Raw genomic sequence first — 18985 nt, 5'->3', positions numbered from 1 at the left:
CTGAGTGACAATCAACAGAATCATTTATCTATTTGTTTTACATAATGAATTTTGTTCAAATGCAGAAATCTTTGGTAAAAAAAATCTGCCTAAAGAGGCTATTAGTAGATTACCTATTGACACAAGATCACAGAAGAATTAAAGAATGAACATTTGCAGAGTGGAAGCAAAAATATCCATTTGAGCCAATAGGCTTTAATGTCCTTTGGCCTTCTAAGTACCTATAATATCACAAAGTGCGTTATTCCTTGAATTGTAGGTCTGAATAATTTAAATCAGTTGATGATATTAAGAGGGAGGTTTACCCTGTGTGTTCTGATTTAATATTGTGCTGGTATGTTTAGTGGCTACTGAAAATAAACTGAATGGAAATGGGTAGCAGGATAATCAAGGCACAATTAGTGTGCACATAATAAAGAATAGTTCTTAGAGAAATAAATAGAGAATACGACTAATGGAAATGGCAAACCCAAAGGGCTGAGTAGCCTCCTTCTATGTCATAAGAAAAAAATTAAAATTATTTTAACATAGCCAAAATTCTGAGGAGCGTGTCAAGCAGAAACAATTCAAGCACAGACAATATCTGATGCTGGAAACACTCAGGTCAGACTGAGAAAGGTCCAAAACATTAATTCTTCTGCTCTCCACAGATGCTACCAACCTTGTTATTTAAGACATAGAACAGTACAGTGCAGGAACAGGGTAATAGGCCCACAATGTTGTACCACACCAATTAAATTAGTAATCAAATGGCTAAACTCTTCTACCTACAGAATGTCCATATCCTTCCATTTTCCTCACATTCATGTGGTATCTAAACATCTCTAAAAGTCCCTAATGTTTCTGCCTCTACCACCACCCCAGGCAGTGCATTCCTGGCACCCACCACTCTCTGTGTAAAAAGCATGCCCCTCACATCACATCCATGTGGTTATAAAGAAGGCAAGACAGCAGCTATACTTTATTCGGAGTTTGAAGCGATTTGGCATGTCAAGAAATACACTCAAAAATGTCTATAGTTGTACTTTGGAGAGCATTCTGACAGGCTGCATCACTCTGGAACGGAGGGGCTACTGCACAGGACCGAAAGAAGCTGCAGAAGGTTGTAAATCTAGTCAGCTCCATCTTGGGCACTAGCCTACAAAGTACCCAGGACATCTTTAGGGAGCGGTGTCTCAGAAAGGCAGCGTCCATTATTAAGGACGTCCAGCACCTCGGCATGCCCTTTTCTCACTGTTACCATCAGATAGGAGATACAGAAGCCTGAAGGCACACACTCAGCGATTCAGGAACAGCTTCTTCCCCTCTGCCATCCGATTCCTAAATGGACATTCCCTCACTTTTTAAAAAAATATACAGTATTTCTGTTTTTGCACATTAAAAAAAATCTATTTAATATACCTAATTGATTTGTTTATTTATTATTTTTCTCTCATAGATTATGTATTGCATTAAACTGCTAAGTTAACAAATTTTGCATCACATACCCGTGATAATAAACCTGATTCTGATCTGCTTTGCAATGATCCCTTCTCACCTTAATGCATGACCTCTAGTAGTACACATTTCAACCCATTGAAAAAACTATTGTCTTACTCTATCTGTGTCTCTCATAATCTTGTACACCTCCATCAAATCACCCTTAAGCCTCTGCTGCTCCGGAGAAAACAACCCAAATTTGTCCAACCTCTCGTTATAACACATCCTCTAATCCAAGCAACATCCTGGTAAACATCTTCTGCACCCTATCCAAAGCTTCAATATCTTTTCTATAATGGGGCAACCACATCTGAATGCAATACTCCAGATGTAGCTTAACTAGTTTTCTAAAGTTATATTTCTAGCATTTTCTAATTCATTTAAAAATCAATTTATGACAGCCAATTTATAAGATATAGGTTATAAGAAGCACCTCAAAGGAGGAAATAGAGGTGCAGAACAAAAAGAGGTAGATGACGCTTTGGGAAGACTTGTCATTTGAAATATCTTGTCCAGTGCTGTGTTCAATGCTTTGTTACCATACGAAGAACAAAAACTTGACAGAAGGATTCACACCAGAAGTACTCACTAAGAGGGGCAAAAAAAATTGAGGCTATGTTTTTGGAGAAAAGAAAGTTAGTTATGAGATGACAGCTGCTGAACAAAAAACCAAGAGGTTTTCTGAGGAGATATGATGATGGTGGTTTTGTTAGTGAAGCTAACAGTACCCGAGGAAAGAAAGCTGTTAATAATACTAGCTAACACAAGAGCCAAGAAGGGAAATTCTTATTGGAAAAAGGATGAAGGCAGTAAGTAGTAAATCACAGGATGAGCTCATAGAGAGCTTAACAGGAATTAGTAGACCAATTGGAGAAAGACGCAACTCTATGACTAGAGCAACTTTTAATGTGTACTTTAATAAAATGCAAAGAAGCCTTGAAGATGATATTGAAGAGAATTATTTTTACAGCACCACAGATGAATCAACTAATTATCTGGAGACTCAAGAGTGGAGCTGAACTTTAAGGGAACTTGCAAGTACTGGTATTCCCACACATTTGCTGCCCTTGACCCACTGAGTGACACATTATGCAAGTTTGGGAGACTTTGTTAAACATATGCTCTGGACAGGGCACTTGGCCCACTATGTTGCGTCAATCTTGATGCCATCGATATGAAATGTCCTTCTCCTGTGTATCATCCATATCCCTCCATTCGCTTCATATTCATATGTCTATCTAAAAGCCTATTTCCACTATATTGCCTATTTCCTCTACTACCCCTGGTCAAGTATTCCAGCCACCTACCACTCACTGCATTAAAAAAACATGCCCCGAGTTACCTTTAAATGCCCCCAACCTTACAGCATGTTTTCTGCTGTTTGATTATTTCTACCTTGGAGAAAAGATTCTGACTGTCTACTCTATTCACACCTCTCATATTTTAAAAAATCTCAGTCAGATTTCTCCCTAGCCTCTGATGCTCTAAGGAGAAAAGCCCAAGTTTGTCCGACCTTTCCTTATAAAACATACACTTTAATTAAGGAAGCAACCTGGTAAATCTCTTCTGCACCTTCTCCACATCCTTCCTATAATGGGAGAACCAGGAAAGCACGTGTAATGCAAGTGGGGTCTAGCTACGGTTTTATATATTTGCAGCAGAACTTCCTTACTTTTATACTTAACACTCTTACCAATAAAGGCAAGCTTGCCAAATATCTTCTTTACCACCTTATTCACTTACATAACAACTTTCAGTGAACTATGGATCTGGATCCAAAGATCCCTCTGTACCTCGGGTGCAATTAAGAAGTCTACCATTATGACCATAAGACATAGGAGAAGAATTAGGCCATTCAGAGTATGCTCTGCCATTCTATCATGGCTGATTTATTATTCCCTCGCAACCCTATCCTTCTGCCTTCTCCCTGTAACCTTTGACACTCTGACCTACCAAGAACCTCCACTTTAGATATATCCAATGGCTTGGCCTCCACAGCCAACTGTAGCATGAATGCCACAGATTCACTACCCTCTTGCTAAAGTAATTCATCCTCATCTCTGATCTAAAGGGGCATCCATCTGAGGCTGTGCCCTCATATAACATGAAAAGAAGCAGTTCCAACACTGATTCCTGCAGAACACCACTAATCACTGGCAGTCAACCAGCAAAGGCCCCATTTATTCCCACTCTTTGCCTCTGTATTAAATGTACTTTCTCCTTTCATTTAACATCCCAAAGTGCAACATCTCACACTTTTCCAGATTAAACTTCATCTGTCATTTCTCTGTCCATGTCTAGAACAGATCTACATTGTGCTGTATTCTTTGAAGGTACTTAATGCTGCCCACAACTCCATCAATCTTGGTGTCATTTGCAAACTTGCTCATCCGCCAACATTTTCATCCAAATTATTGATACATACAACAAACAACATAGATCGCAGCACTGGCCCTTGTGGAATGACAATGATCACCGACCTTAACAGCCTTTCATCCTACTCTCTATCTTCTATGGACAAGCTGGTTCTGAATACAAACTCCCAATTCACCCTGGATCCCATGCATCAGAAACAAATGTGTTCCAATCATCATAACTACACACAACAGCAAATATTGAAGATGTTGGAACTTCAAATTATAAACAAAAGACAGGTCAGTCGAAGAAAAGTTATCAACCTGAAATATTATGCTTCTCATACTGTAGAAGTTGCCTAACATACTGATTAGCTCCAGCATTATTTTTTAAAAATGGAGTTAACTAACTTCCTTCCTGAGTTTCAAAACAGAACAAAACTTCTGTTGCGATGTATTATTTTTTTCCTCCATTGGTACCTGTCTTGAGTGGAGTTTAGGAGTCATCATACTTTCAGTTTTACAAACTAACGTCCAGAGTACAAATTCCAGTTTAGGAATGGGCCATTACAATGAAATTATTAGAGGACAAGAGGTCATTCAGCCTGTTAAGTCTGAGTCAAACAATCCCATCAGATCCCACCCTAAAACCCTGCAAAATACCATATAGACGCCAGGGCCAAGAAACTACGCCAGCACCAGCACCTCTATTTCCTCAAAGGGCTACAGAAATATGGCATATCTCTTTTGACTCCCACCAATATTTATTGAAAGAATCCTATCCAAATGCATCATGACTTGGTATGGAGAGATCTGCCCAAGACTGCAAGACACTGCAGAGTTCTGAGCGCAACTCAGCACATCCCAGAAACCACCCTCTCCTTCGTGTACTCGGTCAGCACTTCTCATTGAATTGGTAGAACAGGCAAAAAAATCACTGACTCCACTCACGCTGGATATTCTCTCTTCTACCTTAAAGGCAGCTTCTATCCCACTGTTATACGACTACTTAATGGTCCCCTACAATGATACTTGATCTCAGAAACTATCTTGTTAGGATCCTGAATCTTAATGGCTGCCTGTAACGCACTTTGTCTATTACTGTAAGTTTATTCAGCATTCTGTTATTGTTTTCCCTCGTACTACCTGAATGTTGTAATAAAATACAGTAATCTGTATGGGATGGTGTGCAAAGCAAAATATTTCACTGTACTTCAGTACATGTGACAATAAAGCAATATATCAAAACATTTTCCCTCATCTATTTTCTTATACTTTTTCAGCAATGAATTCCAGATCATAGCACGGTCAACATGAATCACACACACCCTGCGGAAAATTTTAAGTGTGCAACCTTAAATTGCTAATGGGGGCAACAAGTAAGATGTTGGAGAACTTTGCAGGTCATCAGGCAGCATCTGTGAAGTGAAATAGACGGTCGGCGTTACAGGTTTGAAACCACACAAATACTAAGAGGGACAGCTTCCCTGTAGTGTATCAAAACAAATCGTGACCGTTGTCATTTTTTCCTACAGGTGACCTCCGATTCACAGAGGCCCTTATCTTCACTGAAGTTCAGGGACCAGGCTCTCATAATACGAAGAAGCATCGTGGGCCTCTCCGGTGTAACACTCGGGCCTTCCACTGAGGGGCGACCGTAACCTGGTCACGGAACTTAAAGAAGATGGAACGACATTCCCGCCTGGACAGCCCAATTTCGCGACCGTCACATCTCACCATTTTATCCTGCTGGCGATCCGCGGGCCACTATGTGCAGCAAACACATTCAAAAGCAGCACACCTTCGACCCCACTGCCTTAAACAGCCACGTAGGCCACGTCATAAGTTACTCCACGCCGTTACCGCGGAAACGATTCACCAGCATCGCCATCTTTGTGAGGGGCGTAACTGACGGCAGCGGGCTGGGCCGTTTTGCGCGTCCTTTCCATGCTGGGTGACAGACATACACAGAATATATTTTGAGAGCAATTACTTCTATTGCTGTAATAAGGCGAGATATATAAAATTGTGACGGTCAGAAATAGATTCTGGCCATTTTCCTGTTTAAAACTGCTCCATCTTTCAACAAAGCCTGGCTTTGCAGCAGTGCTATTATCCACCCTTCCCTTTACCTATTGAATATTTAATATCCAGAAATTTATAGATCGTAGTCATTTGAGTAATATAGCACAGAGACAGACCCTTTGATCAAACTTATCAATGCCGACCAATTAGTATCCACCTGCATGTCATCCATGACAACCTCTCGAAGTTCGAGTCTGCCTAAATTTTCCATATAACTCTGACCTTCGAATCTTGGTAGCATCCTTGTAAATCTTTAAGAATGTGCAATATTTGATTTCCTATTAGGGAATAGGACTGGGCAGATGACAGAAGTTTGTGTAGGGGAACACAAGCTGTACCAGAGCCTGTTGGTCCTGGCTTTTATACTACTGTCCCATTTCCCAAATGGTAGCGGCTGGGACAGTTTGTAGTTGGGGTGACTCAGATCCCCAATAATGCTTCGGGCCCTTTTTACACACCTGTCTTTGTAAATGTCCTGAATAGTGGGAAGTTCACATCTACAGATGTGCTAGGCTGACCGCACCACTCTCTACAGGGTCCTGCGATTGAGGGAAGTACAGTTCCCATATCAGGTGGTGATGCAGCCAGTCAGGATGCTCATATTGTGCCCCTATAGAAAGTTCTTAGGATTTAGGGGCCCATACCAAACTTCTTCAGCCATCTGAGGTGAAAGAGGTACTGTTGTGCCCTTTTCACCATACAGTCAGTATGTACAGACCACATGAGATCCTCGGTGATGTTTATGCCGAGGAACTTAAAGCTGTTCACCCTCTTAACCCCAGATCCATTGATGTCAAGAGGGGTTAGCCTGTCTCCATTCCTTCTGTAGTCCATAACCAGCTGCTTTGTTTTTGCGAGCTTGAGGAGGAGGTTGTTTTCTCGACACAGTTGTGTCAGGGTGATGAGTTTCTCTCTGCAGGCTGCCTCATTATTATTTGAGATTAGGCCAATCAATGTAGTGTGGTCAGCAAACTTAATTAACAGATTGGAGCTGTGGGTGGTGACACAGTAATGGGTATAACAGGGAGTAAAGGAGGGGGCTTAGTATACAGCTCTGAGGGGCACCTGTGTTGAGAGTCAGAGGGACAGAGGTGAGGGAGCCCACTCTTACCACCTGTTGGCAATCTGACAGGAAGTCCAGGATCTAGCTGCACAAGGCAGGGTGAAGGCCGAGGTCTTTGAGCTTCTTGTCAAGCCTGGAGGGAATTATGGTGTTGAATGCTGAACTGTAGTCCAAGAACAGCATTCTCACATAAGCATCCCTCTTTTCCAGGTGTGTGAGGAGGGTGTGTAGAGCTGTGGCTATTGCGTCATCTGTCGATTGTTTGTTTTGGTAGGTAAATTGTAGGGGGGTCCAGTGTGGGTGGTAGCAAGCTGCAGATGTCGTCCTTGAACAGCCTCCCAAAGCATTTGCTTATTATTGAGGTGAGTGCGACAGGATGCTAGTGGTAAAGACATGTTACCTTGGTCTTTTTAGGTATCAGAACAATGGTGGATGTTTTGAAGCAGGACGTCACTCTACACTGGGAGAGAGAGAGAGATTACAAATGTCTGTAAACACACCTGCCGGTTGTGCCACGCACACTCTGAGCACCTGCCCTGGGATGCCATTCGGTCCTACAGCCTTGCAACTGTCCACTCGCTGGAAACACCTGCATACTTCGGCCTCAGAGATGACCATGCTGCAGGTCACATCAGCTGCAGGTCTCCTCAGGGGCTCAGTGTTGGCGACATTGAATTGAGTGTAGAAAAGATTTAGCTCATCTGGGAGAGAGGCAGCGATGCTGGAAACTCCACTGTGTATACAGAGAGTATTAGGATAGACATGGACTGACTAGGCTTTGTGCATGGTTGGTCGAGTTTTTCAAGGAAGTTATCAGGAAAGTTATGAAGGCATGCGGAATTATATACAGAATTAAAAGGGCTAAAACCTGACTGACATTTGTAGCTTGACTAGTCGTGCTATGAGAATAATCAGAATCCTTTATTATCGCCAAGTATGTGGACACATACAGGGAATTTGATGCCGGTTTCCCTGAGCTCTCGCTGTACAGAATCAAAAAGCAAACAAAACAATAGTGCAAATAATTGTGAACTATTTACAATGAGGTATACCTGTGTATGTACAGGTGGACTTGGTTTATAATAGACTAAAATTCAAGTGTTCATAAGAGTGTCCGAATTGGGTGTCCACTTCAGGTCCTGGGAGATTGTGACACCTAGAAACGTGAAGGTCTCCACAGCAGACACAATACTGTTGAGTATAGTGAGTGGGAGGAGTATTGGGGGGCTCCTCCTGAAGTTCACTGTCATCTCCATAGTCTTGAGCGTATTTAGCTCCAGATTGTTATGACCACACCAGAGGGCCAGCCGTTCCACCACCCGTCTGTATGCAGACTCATCACTGTCTCGGATAAGGCCAATGACAGTTGTGTCGTCTGCAAACTTCAGGAGTTTAACAGATGGATCCTGTGAGGTGCAGTCATTAGTGTAAAGGGAGAAGAGCAGTGGGGAGAGCACACATCCCTGGGGAGCACCGGTACTGATTGTCCGGGTGCTAGAAATGATGCTCCCCAGCCTCACTTGCTGCACCCTGTCAGTCAGGAAGCTTGTGATCCACTGACAGATGGCGGGGGAAACAGTGAGCTGGGTGAGTTTGGAGTGGAGGATTTCTGGGACGATGGTGTTGAATGTTGCAAGGTAACTAATCTGCTAACCGTGGGGTAGATGCAAGGAACAAAGGAGTGCATGCTGCATGTGACAGCTGCTTTGCATAAACACTAATCAAGGGTGTCTGGCAATCATCAGAGTACGTGTGTGATAGCGAATGTTTAACAAGCAGCCCCAGAGAGTGCTCAGGACTCACTTAATTACAGATTTCCAGGCTCTATGAACGGGGCTCTGTAATATCAACTGAGTCGCAAGCTTGCTAATGGACAGTATGTAATTTTAAGTAAACTGTGTTTGACAATTATTCCCTTGGTCTGAACCTAAAGTCCTCTAGTAGAGAGGCAGATCAACAGGCAAGGCAGTGGATGTTGTCTGCATGGTTTTTAGCGAGGCATTTGACAAGGTCCGCATGGGAGGTTGGTCAGGAGGGTTCAGTTGCTTGGCATTCAAGATGAAGTAAAAAATTGGACTAGACATTGGCTTTGTGGGAGAGCCAGAGAATGGTAGTAGTAGCTGCCTCTCTGACTGGAGGCCTGTGACTAGTGGAGTGCCGCAGGGATCAGTGTTGGATCCGTTGTTGATTGTTATCCATATCAATGATCTGGATGATAAGGTGGTTAACGGGATCAGCAAATTTGCAGATGACCCCAAGATTGATAGTGTAGCAAACAGCAAGGAAGAATATCAGAGCTTGCATGGGGATCTGGATCAGCTGGAGAAATGGCAGATGGAATTTAATGCAAAGAAGTGCAAGGTGTTGCACTTTGGTGGGACCAACCAGGGTAGGTCTTACAGTGAACAGTTGGACATTGAGGAGTGTGGTAGAACGAAGGGATCTGGAAATACAGGCCAATAATTAATTGAAAGTAGTGTCACAGTTAGGTAGGTTTATAAAGAAAGCTTTGGTACATTGACCTTCATAAATCAAAGCATTGATTACAGGAGATGGGGTATTATGTTTCAGTTGTAGAAGACATTGGGTGTGAGGCCTAATTTAGAGTATTGAGTAGTTTTGTCACTTACCTACAGGAAATATGTAAATAAGGTTGAAAGAGTACAGTTAAAATTTACACGGATATTGCTGGGACTGGAGGACCTGAGTTATGAGGAAATTTTGAAAAGATTAGGAGTTTATTCCTTGGAACATAGAAGATTGAGGGGAGATTTGATAGTGGTATACAAAATTATGAGATAGGGTAAATGCAAGCAGGCTTTTTCCATTGAAGTTGAGTGGGACTACAGCAAGAGGTCATGGGCTGTTACCTTGTTTGGCATGGATAAGTTGGGCCATTGGAATTGGAATTGGTTGATTGGTGAGATGCAGTGGAAAACTTGTCTTACATACTATTCATACAGATGAGAATATGACATGGTGCATTGAAGTAAGACAATAAGGCCATAAGACCATAAGGTATAGGAGCAAAAGTGGGCCATTCTGCCCATCGAGTCTGCTCTGCCATTTTATCATGGCTGATCCAATTCTTCCAGTCGTCCTCACTTCCCTGCCTTCTCCATACCCTTTGATGCTCTGGCTAATCAAGAACCTATTTATCTCTGCCTTCAATGCACCCAATGACTTGGCCTCCACAGCTGCTGTGGCAACAAATTGCAGATTTACCACCCTCTGACTTAACTAATTTCTCCGCATCTTTGTTCTAAATGGACGTCCTTGAATCCTGAAGTTGTACCCTCTTGTCCTAGACTCCCCTATCATGGGAAATAACTTTGCCATATCTAATCTGCTCAGGCGTTTTAAAATGATCCCCCTTCATTCTCCTGAACTCCAGGGAGTATGGCCCAAGAGCTGCCAGACGTTCCTCATACAGTAACCCTTTCATTCCTGGTATCATTCTCATGAATCTTCTCTGAACCCTCTCCAATGTCAGTATATCCTTTCTAAAATAAGGAGCCCAAAACTGCACACAATACTCCGTGTGGTCTCATGAATGCCTGATAGAGCCTCAACATCACATCCCTGCTCCTATATTCTGTACCTTTAGAAATGAATGCCAACATTGCATTTGCCTTCTTCACCATCAGCTCAACCTGGAGGTTAACCTTTAGGCTATTCTGCACAAGGATTCCCAAGTCCCTTTGCATCTCTGCATTTTGAATTCTCTCCGCATCTAAATAATAGTCTGTCCATTTATTTCTTCCAGCGAAGTGCATGAGCTTACAATTTCCAGTATTGTATTTCATTTGCCACTTCTTTGCCCATTCCCCTAAACCATCTTAAGTTTCTCTGCAGTCTCTCTGTTTCCTCAACACTACCCGCCCCTCCACCTATCTTTATATATTTGGCAAATTTAGCCACAAATCCATTAATCCCATAGTCCAAATCATTGACATTCATTGTAAAAAGCAGCGGTCCCAACACCAACCCCTGTGGAACTGCACTGGTAACCGGCAGCCAGCCAGAATAGGATCCCTTTATTCCCACTCTCTGTCTTCTGCCGATCAACCAATGCTCCACCCATGCTAGTAACTCCCCTGTATTTCCATGAGCTCTTGCTAAGCAGCCTCATGTGCGGCACCTTGTCAAAGACCTTCTGGAAATCCAAGTACACCACATCCACCGCATCTCCTTTGTCTACCCTACTTGTAATTTCCTCAAAAAATTGAGAATAAAGTATAACAGCTTCAGGGAAAATGTAGTGCAAGTAAACAAAGAGGTGCAAGCTCATAATGAGGTAGCTTGTGAGGGCAAGAGTCCATCTTATTGTACGAGGGAACCATTCTTATAACAGTGGGGCAGAAACTGTACTTGAGCTTAGTGTTGTGTGCTTACAAGCTTTTGAATGGTTTGCTTGATAGAAGAGAAGAGAGAATGTCAGGGGGAGGTAGGGTCCTTGATTATGCTGGCTGCTTTACTGAGGCAGAGAGAAGTATAGATAAAGAAGCAGTTTTCCCTGATGTCCTGAGTTGTGTCTACAACTCTCTGCCTTTTTTTTTGCAGTTGCCATACTGTTATGCATCCAGTTAGAATGCTTTCTGGGGGTGTGTCAATTAAAATAGAATAGGGTCAATGTGCAGGTTTGGTATCTATGTGATTGACCAGAAAAGGCTATTGGTAATGTTTACTCTTCGGAACTTAACTCTCAACCCATTCAACCTCAGCACTATTGATGAAGAGAGGAGTATGTGCATTGGCCACCCTTTCCTGAAGTCAATGGCCAACTTTTTTGTCTTGCTGACATTGGGGGAAAGTGGATTGTCATGGCACCATGTCTCTAGGCTCTCTTTCTCCTTCCTGTACTCTGACTCGTTGTTTGAGATATAGTGCAGTATGGTGGTATAAGCTTCAAACATCAATGGAGTTAGAGCAGAATCTGGCTACAGAGTCATATAATACAGGGAGTAGAGGCTGAGACACAACCTTATGGAGCACCAGGGTTTTGGATAATCACAGCAGAGGTATAGCTGCCTATCCTTATGCATTGATGTCTGTTAGTCAAGAAGCCAGTTGAAAAGGGAGGCTTTGATTTACAGGATCGGAGTTTGGTGATGAATCTGTTTGGAATTATAATGTTGAAGGCAGAGCTGTAGTCAATAAATAGTAGTTTGATAAAAATGTCTTTATTGTCCAGATGCTCCAAAGATGAGTGTATGGCCAGGGAGATTGCATCCACCATATACTTTATAACCATGACCCTTTTTTCTGGATGCCATTTATCAGGAAGACATCCTTGCTGCATTGCTGTGTTGACATCTCTAAGAATTTTGTTGTTTCAATTTACCTCTCATTCTTCTAAATATTAGAGGTTAAGGAGAAGGGGAGGTGAATTTGAAACAACAAAATTCTTAGCTATGTAGAGGCTTCTTAGATGCCAGTCCTGTCATTCCTGGAACTTTTGGTGAACCCTTCTTGCATTAACCTTCGAGCAACTAAGTCATTCCTCAACAAAGGATAACGAGTAAGACCACTGCAGAATGGCTTCACTTGGGCCCTATATAATTATAGTAAGACATTTGTTTTCTCTGTGTTGAAATCCTCTTGCAATAAAGGGTAACTTGCCACTTGCATTAGTAATTGGCATCTACTTTGGCATATTAGTCTATTATTTTAATTCAAGAACACCAAGGTCCCCTTGAACAGATGCTTAACATTTTTGCTTTCTCGTCCAGTGGTTAAGTTCATCGTCTTCCCATTCTGCTCTATTGTTGCTTGCTTACTTAATCTACATTCCTCTTAAAAACCTTTGGTGCTAGCAGCAAACTAATAGCATTCCCAATTAGTACCAAACTTGGAAAAGTTATTTTTGATATCCTCAGCCAAATCATTGAATAAATCAACCATGATTGAATGACGAACCAGACTCAATGGGCTGAATGGCTTAGTTCTGTTCCTAGGTTCTGAAGGTCAAGTGTACAAGTCCAGGCCAGAGACTGGAGGTTGGAGGCCCAATGACTGAGACTAAGGACTAGAGGCCCAGAGGCCTGTCTTGGAGTAGGAGGCCTTTGTGTGTGGGGAGGTGGAGGGTGGGAAAGGAGCTTGTTTTGCTGTTGTTATTTTTCTGTTGCTGTAGTTGTTGCTTCTGCTTGTGTTATTATTTTCTTGGACATTGTGGGTATGCTATGTTGGTGTTGAAATGTGTGGCAACACTTGCAGACTACCCCAACAGGACCGGACAGCATCTCAGGACGAGTACTCAAGATGCATGGCACAACTGGCAGGTGTGTTTACAGACATTTTTAATCTCTCCCTCTCCCAGTGTAGAGTGTAGAGAGCCCTTCTGCTTCAAAACATCCACCGTTGGAGGGAGGAGAAGATGGCGGCGCGACGCAGCACGCGTGGCAGTTCTGAATGAATATTGATATGTGTAAATAGGGGCCGTGCATCAATCTGGATTTGATGGGGACAGCCGTGAAGTGCAGGGGAACATCTGGAGAAACTTCTGAAATACCTGCTTTGCTGCTGCTGCTACTGTGCGATTGAGAATCTCCGGAGACGAAGGCCCCAAATCCTCAGCTTTGTGTATCACCTGTTGCCGGGGTCGGGGTCGGGGTCGAAACGCTCGGCAGAGATGGTGCTCGGTAAATCGGTGTCGGAGAGCTGGTCGGAGGCTTGGAGTTTTCGGATGGACTCGGAGTCAGACTGTGGTCGGATGCTTCTGGGATGCTGCACCGGCAAGTTGGCGGCGCTGGAGGTTTACCGTCTGCGTGAGATGATGGGACTTCCGAGAGAATCTGAGATTTTTACTGTGCCATGGTCTGGTCTTATCAATTTACGGTATTGCTTTGCACTGTTGTAACTATATGTTATAATTATGTGTTTTTTTTTGTTAGTTTTTAAGTCAGTTTGTCATATGTTTTCGTGATATCATTCTGGAAATATATTTTTATCATTTCTTAATGCATGCATTAATAAATGACAATAAAAGGGGACTGCATGTCCTCATAATTGTCCCTGCATCTAAAAAGACCAAGGTAACATGTCTGAACAAATGGCGTCCTGTCGCACTCACCTCAATAATAAGCAAATACTTTGAGAGGCTGGTCAAGGACTACATCTGCAGCTTGCTGCCACCCACACCGGATCCCCTGCAATTTGCCTACCAACCCAACTGATCGACAGATGATGCAATAGCCACAGCTCTAGACACCGTCATTACACCGTCTTGGAGAAGAGGGATGCTTATATGAGAACGCTGTTCTTGGACTACAGTTCATCATTCAACACCATAATTCCCACCAGGCTTGACAAGAAGCCCAGAGACTTTGGCCTTCACCCTGCCTTGTGTAGGCTAACCCCTACTGACATCAATGGATCTGGGGTTGAGAGGGTGAACAGCTTTAAGTTCCTCTGCGTAAACATCACCAAGGATCTCACGTGGTCTGAACATATCGGCTGTGTGGTGAAAAAGGCACAACAGTGCTTCTTTCACTTCAGATGGTTGAAGAAATTTGGTATGGGCCCCCAAATTCTAAGAACTTTCTATAGGGCTACAATTGAGAGCATCCTAACTGGCTGCATCACCACCTGGTATGTGAACTGTACTTCCCTCAATTGCTGGTCTCTGCAGAGAGTGGCGCAGACAGGCCAGCGCATCTGTAGATGTCAACTTCCCATTATTCAGGACATTTACAAAGACAGGTGTGTAAAGAGGGCCCAAAGGATCATTGGAGACCCGAGTCATCCCAACCACAAACTGTTCCAGCTGCTGCCATCTGGGAAATGGTACCACAGCAGGCCATCAGACTGCTTAATTCATGCTGACGCAACTGTATTTCTATGTTATATTGACTATCCTGTTGCACATATTTATTATAAATTACTTCTCTTGCACATTTAGATGGAGAGGTAATGGAAAGATTTTTACTCCGCATGTATATGAAGGATGTAAGTAATAAAGTCAGTTCAATTCAATTCAACACACCCTTGGGTGTGTTGGTTGTTAACGCAAATGACACATTTCACTGTATGTTTTCATGTGCATGTATGTGATAGATAAATCTAAATATAAATCTGAATCTGTGCCTTCTTGTCTCATTAATATAGATTGTGAATAGTTGGGGAGGCAAGCACACATTCCTGAGATACTCCACTAGATACAGCCTACCAACCTAAGAATGATTCTTTATTCCTACACTTTGTCTTCAGTAAACCAATTATAATTCCTCTGTAATATTCGATCCCCCACACCCCCCCCACCCGCTTCCACAGCCATGGGTAAAAAGCCCCGCTGCCTTGTGGGCAGCCTCGGGAGAGACGAAGGCTACAGGAGTAAACCCAGACCAAAAATCCCAAGGTGGCTGGACGTCACTGAACATCTCCTGCAGCCAAGCTGGTACCAAACATATTGCTTTGCTTTCCTTTGAACCACACAGGTGAGACTGAGAGGGGGATTCCAGAATCTCCATACCTTCCACCCAGGCTTGACGACCATTATCCTTCGAGACAGACAGATGCCACCCTCATCATCTCCCCCCGCCCCAGTTTAGGTTCTTTAACCTTGTTCACTAACCAATTGATTTATGAAAAATAATAAAGACAAAAATTGCAGGCTGAATCAAATTGAAGTTTATTGGATCTATTCAGGTTTAGAAAGGTTCATGCTTCAGATTGCTGACCTTTTACAAAACGTTATGAATCAAACATATTTTGTGTTCTTAATCTTGAACATTGTGGGTATACTATGTTGGTGTTGGAATGTGTGGCAACACTTGCGGGCTGCCCCAACACATACTTGGGTGTGCTGGTTGTTAATGCAAATGAGAGAAACTAACAATTTGCCAGTGATAAGAAGGAGACCAAGACAGAGTGAATGATACAAAACACGGTAGTACTGTAACTCTCGGTTTGGCTAGCGGCTTAATATAGGGGATGATAGCCCTCGGCCCGGCCAAACTTAAGAAATCTCCTTTGGGTGGAGGCTGTGCGATGTGTCCTGTTAAAAATCAGCACCACGAAATAACAAACAGTACACAATATGTGATTAAACGATTGAGCTTTATAAATCTTAATTTGACTATATGGTTAGTAAAGAAAAAAAAATGGCCCATTCTCATGGAACAGTCTAATGCACAACGTTGGAGCTCACTGATAAGGCCGTTCGTCCTCCATCGACCTCATCCGATCGTCACTGACCTTCAGACCCTCACTCTAAGTCCATTCCATCCAGCGGTCTAACAACTCTCTCCATTCGTGTCTTCTGTCCTCATCTGTCCCCGGCAAAAGACCGCAAATTCCTGGCTCCCAGACACACAAGAAAGAACAACATCTCGCTCATTGGCTAAAATGCCCCGTTATCTCTAGTCATAACCCAAACATTGCTGCTACAGAGAAACCATTACCTTAGCATTGGAACATCACAGAAGAGCTATTACGTTAGCAGTGAAACCTTACAGCGTGTCACAGTGAAACCTTACAGCTATGAGAGCAAATACTTTATACTTAATGTTGTGAATCATAACTGGTCTGTTTGGAAAATGTGTAAATTGATGGAGATGACAGAACAGAGAAGCACAGGAAAAGAAACCAATAACAGAATGGTGAGATACAAAACACTGCACTTGCTGGATATCTGAAATAGAATAAAATACTGGAAATCAGTAAGTCAGGCAGCGCCTGTGAACTGAGAACAAACCAGTTCTGATAGAAGTTAGGAAGGCTGGTTTTCTGAAATTGTTGAATCCAGTGTAGAGTCCTGAGGACTGTAACATGCCAGGTCAGAAAATGAGATGAGGTTCCTCAAGTTTACGCATCCCATTTTATTTCAGATTTCCAGCATCTGCAGCTTTTTGCTTTTTGAAGACAGTGTCATTCTTCAATTCCTAAAGAAGGAGAAACTGATTCTATCATTACTGAGGGAAACACAAGTCAGAATGAAATCACAAGCAGAACACAAATATTTTCAAACTAATATAGTTATGATATAAAGCTCTTCACACACAAAGCAGATACAAGGTGCATTGCCAACCTGCCCCATTGCATCACACCATCCTCTAACAATGTACTATTGGCTCATTGTAAAATTCTGGAAAATATGGATCACTTCAAATACTTGGGAAAAAAAAGATGCTGTAACATCCAAAATAAAAACAGAAAATGTTGAAAATACTCAGTAGGTTGAGTCGCATCTTTGGGAAGAGAAGCAGATAATGTTTCAGGTCAGTGCCTAAGAATTCTCCCTAATGACTTACTTTAACGATCAGTATCCTATACTTTGCTGGATTATCCCTACTATCCTTCTTAAGCAAAGGAACAACACTGACTGTTGGTAATCTCTTCCTGTAACAGGGCTTGGAATAGACCATCTGTTTTAGCAGTTTACTGTTGGGCGTGCAAGCAACATAGCTTGTCCAACATAATTGACTGAGTGTGGCTGTTGTCTTGGAAGAAGATTTTGACATTGGTTTACTTGTCCTTCCAGTGAATTGAAGAATTTTGTGAATACAGCATGTGTGGTATTTGTCTACTGCCTTGAGATGCATGCTGTTTGTACTCCAGATCATACAAGAGCAGGGTTCACTGCAGCCTGGTTGACAATTTCTGTACTGTACCTCGTTTGAGGCCTTACTCTTCAAAAACCCTCTCCCTTTTAAGGCTGTGCAAGTGTATTGAGTGCTATCATGTATGTCTGCCTTCATTAAGATGACAGAAATACAGAAAGCAGTCTAAAATGTAAATAAGCTGCGGAGGGTGACCTTCGTCTCCTTCCTAGTTCTGAAAAAGGCTCTTTAACCCGAAACATTACTTGTTTTTCTTCCCAAAGATGTGCCCTGACCTAATGAGAATTTCAGCATTTTCTGTTTTTATTTTAGATGTTACACAGGCAGACATCTCACCCTGCAAAAACTCATTTCAGGGAGGTAGCTCCATCAATTTGCGGGAGACTTCCGGCACTTCCGGGAGAGGTGGGATGTCTGCAATAGAGTAGCTCCTTAGCAGCTGACCAGCTAGTTTAAATAACATTAGCTATGCTAATGAATGAATGACACCTGTTAAACTCACCTCAACATGACTTTTACAGTCTTAACTCACCATGGGCAATAGAAAAGTCACTGTTGCAAACAGTGCAGCGAGCAACACTGTCATTATTTTTGACCCCTATTAGGCAGGGGTACACTTTAGTGTAGTCTGGGGTGAAGTACGTTTTATATTTTTTTTTTGGAACAGTCTGCCATGGCGCGCTCTCACGCTCGCGCTGTCTCTCTCTCTCTCGCGCTGTCCCTCGCTCGCTCTCAAAAAAAAATCAATTTCCGGGATATTGTATATAACTTGCAGGTATCAGAGAGCCACTATCAATGTGTGGGAGACTCCCGGAACTTCCGGGAGAGGTGGGATGTCTGCACAGGGTTCCCAACCTGGGGTGCACAGACCCCTCAGTTGAAGGCAGGGGTTCATGGCATAAAGAAAGCTGGGAACCCCCCCCCCATCCCAGTTTCCTACACCTCATCTATATTCCTCCATTCTCTGCCTGTCATATTCCTCCATAAGTGCCTCTTAAACTCTGCTATTGTATCTATTCCTACAAACCTCTACCCCACAAAGCACGGTCCAGGTAGCTACCACTCTCAATGTAAAAAGTTGCTTCACGCATTTCCTTTAAATATTTTACCCCTCATGTTAAAGTGATTTACCTCATAGATCTATTTCCACAACCTAAGGACATGTTCTTCATCTCATAATTACTCTTTGTCTTCCATGCCATACTTATTTGAATCTAATCTAAAAAGTAACCATGTGTGCTAATCTTCTGAATCAGCCTATGATGTGTGGCCTTGTTAAGCGCTTGACTAAAGTCCCAGCCAATCAGCCACTGCTTTATTCATGCTGGAACCTTTCCCATAATACCTAGGGCTTGTAGCTTGTTAAACAGCCTCAGATGTGGCACGTTGTCAAAGGCCTTCTGAAAATCCAACTGCACAACATCAACCGATTCTCCCTTTTGTCT

The 18985-nt window shown here is 42.7% G+C and overlaps 1 protein-coding gene across 1 annotated transcript in view; it reads right to left on the bottom strand.

Moving 5' to 3' along the window:
• The window catches only part of ufsp2 (ufm1-specific peptidase 2), a 55138-nt gene extending 49413 nt beyond the window's left edge, over positions 1-5725 (bottom strand). Inside the window, exon 1 of the mRNA XM_063049388.1 lies at positions 5571-5725. Within this exon, the coding sequence (XP_062905458.1) occupies positions 5571-5573 (3 nt within the window). The 5' untranslated portion in view covers positions 5574-5725. The remainder of the gene's footprint in view (positions 1-5570) is intronic.
• Between the last annotated feature and the right edge of the window lie 13260 nt (positions 5726-18985).

The sequence above is a fragment of the Mobula hypostoma genome, chromosome 5 (genome assembly GCF_963921235.1).
Source record: "Mobula hypostoma chromosome 5, sMobHyp1.1, whole genome shotgun sequence".
Taxonomy (NCBI): domain Eukaryota; kingdom Metazoa; phylum Chordata; class Chondrichthyes; order Myliobatiformes; family Myliobatidae; genus Mobula; species Mobula hypostoma.
Note: the sequence above shows the minus strand (reverse complement) of the source record. Positions and strands in the feature narration are given on the sequence as shown.